An 11,187-nucleotide genomic window follows, 5' to 3' on the forward strand; every position below is an offset into this window, starting at 1 on the left:
TTAGGCAAAACTTTTAACTATATGTGCTAGCCCATAAAATGACAATGATATGCCAGTGGTGAAAGTTGTTGGCCTTATCAACAAAGGTCATAAGAAACTTGCCAAAACCAAAGCCAAATGAATTGAACCAAAAGTACAAATGTTTGAACTACCACAAAAATGAGGAGCTAAAAGATAAAGTAAGACCATACATTTCTCCTCCCCTTCTTGATTTATTGTACTTTTTGTAATTACATTTGATCTACCTAGCTGTCTTACACTCACTAGTCAAAATCATACCATCAAAGCAAACATAACAAGGGGTCCATACCCTCGAACTATGACCAAAGTTAATACGACTCACTCTAATTTCACAAGAATTTTATTACCTGTCTGAACTTAATTTTAGCATTTTTTTTGTCACTCTTTTATGCTGACGTGACACCTTTATTACATAAAAATGGGCCCCACGTTAACGGTACCCGTCAGCTAAAAAAGTGTCACATCAGCTAAAAATGACGATAATACATTAAAATTGAGTTCAAAAGTAATAAGACCCTGTGAAATTGGAGTGTGTCGTAGCAAATTTGGTAATAGTTCAGGGATACCAGATGCTTTACTCTAAACTTTATGAGTACACTTTTGAAATTATCATAATTAACGTTTATTAAGTTTGGAATATATCTTTATATTGATACAATGTCTCAACTAATGTAGGTTATACGTTTGAAATTATCATAATTCGCTTCATTTATTAAGTTTGGAATATATCTTTATACTAATATTGAATTTTTATGCTCATATACAACGTCTCAACTAATGTAACTTCAAGTTGTCATGTAATCAAGAAGTCACAGATTTAAGTTATGTAAATCGTCTCTTACAGAAATGAAAGATAAAACTGCAACCAATAGACTCTTGTGGTTCATCTTCCATGAATCCCATACATAACAAGAATTCAATGCTCCAGATTGTCCTTTTTATATAACATCTCAACTAAAATTACTGAATTCATCTGTACACAACTAATGTACTATCAGCCTCCAGTTACAGTATCCAATGGCAAATGTCGAATTTTCGTCAAGGCAACTCAAGAAAAACTATTTTCTTAATGTTTAGTAGATTCAACAATTTATATGTACACACAAAAAAAATATGTTTCTTTTACCTATTATGTACAAAATACAATTTTTCAACAATGGTGATTCACTGAAACCCTTCGATAAATATGGCTCCGCACTAACAATCTCCGATATTAGTCAAGAGACGGAGTTATTGTGTCTTATTCTAATATTAAAGTCGAATCAGTTCTTGATGTGCTATGTTTTTTTTATGTCAAATTCTCGTTTATATTATCCACGCTTCAATTATCCAGACCTAAACATTTCAAAATTAGTATGACAGTGTCATATTAATGAAGGAATGTATCTTTTCTTAACAACACCACCCCAACCCCCGTCTACACCCTCCTAAATAAGACACCCTAAATCCTAAACCATCCAATGCCAAACGAATAAAGGTTCCAACTCTTTATGGTATATGCAAAGCTGGCACCAGTTGTTTGCTTTTACTACCCCCTACCTCACCCCACCCCCACCAAAAATTCAAAGAAGTTCACAAGCATTTTGTCCTCTCCTTTATAGCCCACCTCTCTTCTATCCACACTATAAATACTTGTCCCCTTTAAACCTCATTTTCCCACACAAGCAAATCACAAAAACTACAAGTTTAACCCCCCCAACCGCTCACACACACACAAAAAAAAAAAAATCATAACTTTTTTCACTAGCTAAATAAAATGGGATTTTCCCATTCTGAGTTTTCAAGAATGTTGTTTATTACTCTTTTTGTCATTATGAATTGTTGCATGGTTTCTTATGGTGGAAATTTCTATCAAGAATTTGACTTAAATTGGGGTGGCAATAGGGCCAAGATATTCAATGGAGGCCAACTTCTTTCTTTATCTTTGGACAAAGCATCTGGCTCTGGTTTTCTATCCAAAAAGGAATATCTTTTTGGGAGAATTGATATGCAACTTAAACTTGTTGTTGGAAATTCTGCTGGCACTGTCACTTCCTACTATGTAAGTTTGAATAAATAAAATTAAACTTATATACGCTAACAGTATAAAATAGAAGATATATTATTCTTTTCATTATTGGTGTATGTAAGTTAAACTCATAATAACAATGTGTAGTTTACTACCACTACAAACTACTACTATACATTTATTTTATCATGAGTTTTAGTTATACAGACAAACTTCTCTATAATAACATTACTCGTCAGGATATTTGGTCACTATAGTAAAATGTTATTACGGAGAACAAGTAATGTAACACAACGCGAAAAATCGTTTCCAAGTAAAACTTGACCGTTATGATTGGTATAGAGAGGTTCATACACTATCAAATCACCAAGGTAAACCTCCTCGAATATGAATTTTCTGATCTTGAAAATTACACATATATAACTTAAAACTCTTATTTTATTATGTTCCATAAATTTAGTGGGATGCTAATGTATTTGTAATCAACTTGTTTCCACATACAAAAGCCAATAAGTAACATAATATTCATATATTCTATTATTATTAGGAAACTTGGCTAGTCATGTGTATTTTGCATTGAAAATTATTAAATAAGAGGTGTGACATGTTATAACAAGTTAAAATACACTGATAATTAAATCATCGTCATTTATGCGATTTCTAACATTTTATTTTGGCTTATTTTGCAGCTATCTTCTCAAGGACCTACTCATGATGAAATTGATTTTGAGTTCTTAGGAAATGTTACTGGTGAACCATATATTCTCCATACAAATGTCTATAGCCAAGGCAAAGGAGATAGAGAGCAACAATTTTACCTATGGTTTGATCCTACAAAGAATTTCCACACCTATTCAATCATTTGGAAACCCCAACACATCATGTAAGAGCAAACATCTTATATCGTATACATAAATCATTATTTTGTTGTCACAGACGGATTCAAAATTTAAAGTCGACTTGTGTTTAGAATTTATTTTTAGTGTACATATTTATACACATATACACACATGCACACCTTTTGTTTCATTTTACGTGCCGATATTACTATTTGAAGTGTCAAAGAGGTTTTTCTGTGACCACTATTTTCTTATATGTTCTGTTATGTCTTATAGAATTTTTTTGATGAAGCTTTCAAATATATGAACTTTATTTTAAAAAGTTGAAGATTTATATGGTTGATTCCTTTCTAAAAATATTATCGCACTCGTATCAGCATCCAAGAAACATAGTTGAATCCACACCAAAAATTAAGTAGTTTTGACCCACGTACTCTTCTGAGCAAGGCACATAAAATGTAACGGAGGAACTACGTGTGAAGTCTATATCAATATTAACTTTTTCTTGCATATGATAGCTAGTTCGAGCCAGAAATAATGAGTTCCAGTTGAACCAACAGAACCCGTCCTGAATGTACATCACATGTGCCAATTATTACTCATTGTTTATTGGAATTTTTCAGTTTCTTGGTGGACAACACACCAATAAGAGTATTCAAGAATGCTGAATCACTTGGTGTACCATTTCCCAAGAACCAACCAATGAGAATTTATTCAAGTCTATATAATGCTGATGACTGGGCCACAAGAGGTGGACTAGTAAAAACTGATTGGTCAAAAGCACCATTCACAGCATATTATAGAAATTTCTATGCTTTAGCAAATCTCAGTTCTCAGATGCAAAATGGCAAAATCAAGAACTTGATGCTTATGGTAGAAGAAGACTTAGATGGGTTCAAAGGAATTTCATGATTTATAATTATTGTACTGATTACAAAAGATTTCCTCAAGGGTTCCCTCCTGAATGTAGAAAATTTTGAGTTGTATGGTTACTTTCCTTAAACCTAAATGAATGGAAAAGCTTAAGGTTTACAAAAAGAAAAAAAATATAAAAACACACAGATTTTCTAAATTCCTCTTCCTAGTCTTCATTTTCCCTTCACTCTTGCTGTTATGATCGGACAGAATAAGCAAACCACAAGCAAAAGGAAAAACAAGATGAACACATAGGGGAAGGCAGAGGAATTTCACTATAATGGATGGAGAATATAATGAGGAGAATGACGTATTTTCTGAACGTCCAAAACGACCCACTAAACGCACTTATATAACACGTGCATACAAATAAATTCTAAGCCAAAAAACATACAGGTCCATCCCTATGCAACCACCACATACCCCATGAAAAATCACAAACATGGGTCGCACCGCAAACTTTTCAGAACCGGATCAACAAAATTCGGGTTACAAACTCTAACACTTACTAATCATTCTATTCCTCCTCGTCCTCGTCGTCCTCATCACCATCACCATCATCTATAGGAAAAAAGAAGAAAGAAACAATTGTTTTGACCAAGGTGTCAAACAAAAGGATCAATAGTAGTAAAAGGCAACAACAATGGGGGAGGTTAAAGCGTATGCAGACCTTACCCCTACCTCAGAGGTAGAGAGGTTATTTCCGATAAACAATTAGTAGTGAAAGACACATTAGATTAATTGGCGAATTGATTCAGACTTTTAAAATGAGATTTGAATATACTTTGTTGAAGTTTCTCAGTAGTGTACCTGAACCAGAACTGTTTTGGTTTTCTGTCGGAGATGAACACCTCGAAGGCTGAATTCTGATACTCTTCAACTTGTGTATTCCAAATATCCCTAGCTGACTCTTCAACAGATTTTTGGCAATCCACTACCGTAATGGACTTTAGAGAAGAGATCTCCGCGAACCAAGAAGGGATCTCCTTAAGACAGTGGCATTTGCGCAAAACCAAACATTCAAGCTTAGGAAAGGCATCATCAGCAACAATCCATTCCCGTAAGTGATCTATCTGTTGTAGTTTCAAGACTTTGAGTTCAGGGAACTCGTCATCGCTCACTTCCCAGTCCTTATCAAAGCGAATGCCTTTCAGTTTGAGCACTTGAAGGTTCTGAAGCGAAGCAATTTTTGGTAAGTGCTGAGGATGCAGGAGAAAGTCCTTCAGTGTCAAGTTTCTTAGATTTGGCGCGGAGATGCAAAAGGGGCTTGTTTTAGTGTCAGGTGTGTAACAAAGACGAATCTTCAGTGTTTCAAGCTGTGCTGGAAAATTCAATACATAGTACTGAAAGTTGTCAACACATTCGACTGCGCATCTCAGTTCCCGAAGATTAGGTGTTTTTCTCAATATGGATTCCGCTTCTTGGGCACAAGAAAAAGATGGAGTGCAAAGAGTTTTCAGATAATGAAGTTCTTCGGTGTTCTCAGTTATTTTTTCTGCAAATCCTCTGGTGAAGCTAAAATTGGAAATATGCAGATGTCTCAATTTAGCCATCTTCAAGAATGTAATGGGTAGTGATATTTTTTTTCGATCATTGCGTAATTTCAGAGTTTCAAGGAGCCAACGATTCTCTATGAATGATGAAATCGACAATCCCGGAGTTTGTGCAGCAAAATATCTCAAGTAAACTAGATCAGTTGGGAAAGAAAGAATATAAGTGAGCTCCAAATCCAACACCTTCAGAAACTTGAAGCCGTGGAAAATGTGTGTGTCGAGGCCATAGTTTAGCAAAATTATAGAGACAACATGTGACAAGCACGAGCTCCAATTTCCAGCACGATTCCCTTCACCATAAATGCACATCCGATGAGCTAGTTGCACGTCACTAGAGAAGCGTGAAGAAGGATTGGCATTTTCATCCCTACGGATATATATATACAGAAATTAGTAAAATTATATGAACTAAGTGTCAATATAACTTCATTCACTTAATAGAGACAAAAGAGTATCAATGATTGGTATATCACCATTTTTGCCATAGGAGACGCATCTCTTCCTTTGCTCTCTCCTTGCAGAAATCATGCAATAAGTCATGAACGCGACATGCTTTGATCTTACCTCGACAATTCCACTTAGTTCCCATCACTAGATTTCTTCCGATCAGATTCTCCAAATAGCCTTCTGCAATATCCTCCAAGCTCTTGCCTTTACAACTTCTTACAAATCCCTCGGAGATCCACAGCCGTGTTAACTTTGAAACAGGAATCACACTATCCTCTAAAAATCTTCCAAAGTAAAGAAAGCAGGACCTGAGATGATAGGGTAAAATCTGATAACTTTGTTCTATAATGGCCCTCGAGTCTTTGTGAATGTGGGGACCTAAATTGTTGGCAAATTGTTCCCAACATTCTTCTTTCTTCTCCATCTCAGCCAGAATACCAGCAACCAAAACAACTGAAAGAGGCAGGTGTTCGCACTTTTTGGCTACTTCTTTCCCAATTTTACTTAGGAGAGGGGAGAAACTTTCTTCACAAAACAACTTTTTTCGGAGTAACTCCCAACTTTCATCCTCGTTGAACATACGAAGTTGAAGGGGATCACTTCGAAATCTAGTGTAATTGGCTATTTCAATATTTCGGGTTGTTAGAATGATTCTACTTCCATTATTGGCATCTTGGAAACAACCTATTAGATCATCCCACACTCTAGTTTCCCACATATCATCAACAAGAATCAGATATCTTTTGGGAAGTAAAGTTTTACGAAGCTGATCAGCTAATTCATCAGGTTGTTTTCCGCTACACTCAAAGTTCACACTGATAGCATCACGTAGAATCGCCATTAACAAGTCCTTACGTGAATATACTTGAGACACACAACACTGTGCACGAATGTCAAAGTGAGAAGCAACTAACCTGTCAGAGTAGAGTCTGTAGGCCAAAGTCGTCTTGCCTAGACCTGGCATACCGACAATTGAGATGACATCTCGCCCTTTGGTTCCTTTTGTTAGTTGGTCCCTTAACTTTTCTATGACATCCTCAAAACCAACAATTTCTTCATTCATCATTGGGGACCTTGCCAAATTTGATGTATGAGCTGGGACAGTGTTCAATGCATCCAAATCCATTTTCTTTTCTCGAATCTCTGCTACCTCTGCTCGGATAAGAGTAAGCTCCTCCACGATATGCAAGAGCCAAAGCTCGAGGCACCAGACAGGAGCTTCTTTGCCTATAAAAGCATCAACTATGTATTCTACCTCATGTGCTTTGCCAATCAATTGTGTAGCACAGTGTTGAATTTCGGGGAGGACATTGTGTTGCTGTTCTGCAACATCCTCTACAAAAGGCTGCAAGCTGTCAAATTCCTTCTGAATTAATTGAAGTTTGTCCATGACAGAAGATAGTGAATCTGAGTGGCGGGTTTGGACCTCCTTCAGGTTGTTCAAAATGCAATCAACATAGCCTAGTCCACGAATCCTCGGCAAATTTGATTGAAACGCCTTCCGAATGGTGAGGTAGATCTCTATGCTTAGACGTTGAATGTTGCCCGAAAAATCAACAACTTTTTTTAGGTTCAGTTCTCCCAGTGCCTTGTCTTCCTTCTCCTCCCCGTTTTCATGTAACGAGTAAACCAGAAGTCCGGCATCAATAACCACAATCTCAATATCTCCCAGAATAAATTCTAGATCTTTTATCGGCACAAGGAAGATATTGGCTCTCAAAAGTTTGAGCATCTTTTGAAGGCTCTCCAAGTGATCCTTCAAAGCAACTCTCTGACTAGAGTTACTATTAGTTGGTACCTCCACCAAGTTGTGGAGGATGGTCTCCAAAAAGCTGCTCTCACTGTCAAGTGCATCCTCACTTAGGATGTTGTTACAACATCCAGATTGTCTTGTTGACTTTAAAGATCGCAAGACATCGATATAGATCTCACGGATGCATCGCTGAATGGGCTTAATTTTCATTCTCAACAAATCAGAAAGCATAACATTTATTTCCTCCGGAGCCAAGTCTGGTAGATTCAACCAGAGAAGCGTTGATGCGTGGCCTGACACAGCTAAAACATGAGTGAAGAAATTAACATGATGTTGGCTCTGAGGCTCTACGACCCTCTCGGAAACAAAGGAGACGAAATTTTGCTGCAATTTCAATTCATTTGAAACATCTTCTATACGTTCAACTACTGTTTCGGGAACATATAGAGGTGAACATGGATCATGGATCTTCATTATACCACCAATATTCTCTAGCACACAAGGGATTATACCCCTAACAAACTTGGCTGGAAGTGGTAATAATGACATTTTAGGAAAGGAGTATTTGGCTCTAATTTCCCTCTTAGCCAACAAAATCTTGTTTTGCACCTCAGAGGCATAGAGATCCACGTACTCATTTAGGTACAGTTCATAAAAGTAAAACGCAGCATCTTGAAACAGAATTTGGATTTTCTGAGTGACATCTAGCATGTCAGGTTCATCTGTGAAGCTCTGCAAGCTGATGAAAATACCATGGAATCTGCGTTCACAAGTAAAGAGCTTGACACTATCTATTGATAATTTTGGGAAGTTAAACACATCGAAAAGTTGTTGCAGACTTTCACAAGTCATCTCTCTCCCGAGTTCCGGCCTTCTTCTCTCAAAACAATCTGTGATGAGCTTTGAATTGCTTCTGCTAAGTCATTTCATACTAAACAACATTTAACTGACCGTACAACACACTAGTTGCTCTAGAGTAAGGCCATATACATAGGCAAAAGTCAATTGAATTGGGTAACTTTTGTTCTAGTAATTGGCCTGCAGTTATTTAAATGTAGTAGCTGGTTCTCATTAACAATCAATCAATCAATATATATATACAAGTTATATAAAGTAGTTGTATAGTTTATACCTTGATGATGATGATCTTTTCACCTTAAATTGGAATCTCTCACAGAGTACATAATGTTTCATCACACTTGATATTGTATTTTTATATAAGTACAACTGCCCTTCTTCAATATCTCTATGAAGTGGATCCTTTATTATAGATTCGGGCCGTTCTTCCATTTCTTCCTCAAAAAAATTATCTTTAATTGTATAATCAGAAATAGGTATTGGATGAACTTGAATAGCAGTCGGAGATGTTTCGATCAAATTTTCAATTGAGGATTCTCCATTTTCAAATATGTTTTGTAGTGTTATACACAATGGAAATTCATTTATATCCAAAAAAATTTTCTTCATCTCCATATAAAGTCTAACACTCATATCATTGTAAATATCATAGATCCACTCTTTACAATGTATTTTATCATCATTAAACCAAAATTTCGTTGTAGATTCAACTGTTTATACAGTTCATCAACAAAATATTTGTACCTGCAATCCGAATTCACAAGTACTTCATTGATGGTAAATTTTTCAAACTGCACATCACTTAACCACTCTCCTCCGTATTGTAGCATAATTGAAACTAAAACTGAACTTGAAGCCATAATTTTGTATCAATTTCAGCTAATTGTGAATGAAAAAAACTTTATGAAACTAATTGACGGAGGATTTTTATATATTTATATATAATTTATGAAGGTATTTAAGGTAATATGTTGTATCTGAAAGAGGAATTGTGAGGTTTTAATGGAAAGAAAATCCTGGGGTAAAATTGGGAAAGGAAAGTGTGAGTTTTAATCGAAAAGAAAAGATATATATTAGGCGAATTTTTTGGTTTTTTTTAACGGTGATTACAAGATGGTTAGAAAATGGAATTACTTTAACAGCTATTAAGTGGGAATTAAAATCAGGGACAATATTTGCGGAATAACATTTATGCGAGGAGCTATTTTTGTCCTTCTCCCTTCATAATTCACCTTAATATTATAAATTTAAATTCAAGTACTATATATTTATTTTGCGAGTTTTCTTCTTGAAAATCTTGAATTCGCTATTGCAGATAAATGAGCAATTATAAGAATAAACTTAATGTAAAATAAAGAAGGGTACACAACAAATAGGAGAAAGAATAATAATAAAAACAAAACAATACAACAACCGATACACACAAATATTAATAACTAGTCAAGTGTACGTGCTTTGTACATGTGTCTCACGACAAATAAAATTACTAACAAATAGCCACCCATGTTAAAATTTTTATATCTATTTAAATCATATAAACTAATATGTACCTCAAATATTTGAACATGCAATTATCTATCAAGAATAGATGCGACAAAATAAAAATCTAAAATTAAAAGACTTTTTATATGGGAGTAGAGGATTCATAAATCAAAAAGGACACTAATTAATATTTTAGGAGTACATATATATATTTTGACCCCACTTTGTAAGAATACACTCGATTTGTTGTTGTTGTTGTTGTTGTTGTTGTTGAGTATATATATATTTTAATAGTTATTTTTCATAAAAATAATTTTTCAACCTTAAAAAACTAACCTTTTCTATAGTTTAAGAAAATTTAGTCGTTTGCCTACATTAGAAAAACAATATTTTCCATAAATGTGGAAAAACACGTACAAGAAAACAAACCTTTTCCCATAAAAATAAAAAAAAATTCACCAAATTTTAAACTTAACAAACTTCTTCTCTATTTATTTTTCAATATAGTATTAATTATAATTAATATTTAATATTATAAAAATATAATAATTAAAGTAAAAAGGTAAAAAGATAATTTTGTCTATTACATAACCTTTTAATGAAGGATACAAAATTCAAATCACTTTTCTGACAATCTTCACACTTTTAATATATTATAAATATGAATTATACATATAAATAAATAAAAATTTCCAAAAAAAAAAACTAATAAAAGTTATAATTATACCAAATCTTTTTTCCCCAAAAGACAAGGAACCCACGATTTTTTTTCTTTTTGAAGTTTATCAAAGTCAATTTTAAACCTAAACAAAATAATACACACCAAAAATAATATTGATAGTGTAAAAAATTATTTTTTAAATTCTTCTATTTTAGAATTTTTTTTCTAATTGAATTCTTTTTTGGTTCTTTAATTTTAGGAGTCTTTTATATTATAAAATTTTTTCCAATTGAGTTCCTTTTTAGTTCTTCTATTTTAGGAGTGTTTTTATAATAGGAAAGTATTAATTGATTTTCTTCCTATATATTTTAGGAGTTTAGTCAATATTATAAAAATAATTATATAAAATTAGATGAAAAAAGTGAAAAGACGATTTTGTCTAAAACAAAGACTTTTAATGAAGGACAAAAAATTTAAATCACTTTTCTAACTGTCTTCAAACTTTTAATATATTATATAAATTATATAGATAATCAAAATTAAAGATGAAGAAACTATACAAATATAATAAAAACACTATTAATGAAAATGCTTACAAAAAATTGTGGGTAATAGCACAAGTTGTTAGCCACATCAAAGTTGTATTCACA

The 11,187-nt window shown here is 33.8% G+C and overlaps 2 protein-coding genes across 2 annotated transcripts; one reads left to right on the plus strand and one right to left on the minus strand.

The window, feature by feature from the left end:
- The first annotated feature begins 1,641 nt into the window (after positions 1-1,641).
- LOC107850517 (xyloglucan endotransglucosylase/hydrolase 2) lies at positions 1,642-3,940 on the plus strand. Its single transcript, XM_016695096.2, has 3 exons — positions 1,642-2,062; positions 2,719-2,912; positions 3,492-3,940. Exons 1-3 carry the CDS (start codon positions 1,778-1,780, stop codon positions 3,778-3,780), a joined length of 768 nt encoding a protein of 255 aa, XP_016550582.2. The 5' UTR covers positions 1,642-1,777; the 3' UTR covers positions 3,781-3,940.
- Positions 3,941-4,033: 93 nt separating this feature from the next.
- Positions 4,034-8,287, minus strand: LOC107850516 (late blight resistance protein R1-A-like; the record flags this gene model as incomplete). The annotated part of the gene is given in 3 exon segments (XM_016695095.2): positions 4,034-4,344; positions 4,594-5,703; positions 5,810-8,287. Coding segments are annotated over 3 exon segments (3,592 nt in total), but the record flags the coding sequence as incomplete, so codon positions are not given.
- Positions 8,288-11,187: the final 2,900 nt, after the last annotated feature.

The sequence above is a fragment of the Capsicum annuum genome, chromosome 12 (assembly GCF_002878395.1).
Source record: "Capsicum annuum cultivar UCD-10X-F1 chromosome 12, UCD10Xv1.1, whole genome shotgun sequence".
Classification (NCBI taxonomy): domain Eukaryota; kingdom Viridiplantae; phylum Streptophyta; class Magnoliopsida; order Solanales; family Solanaceae; genus Capsicum; species Capsicum annuum.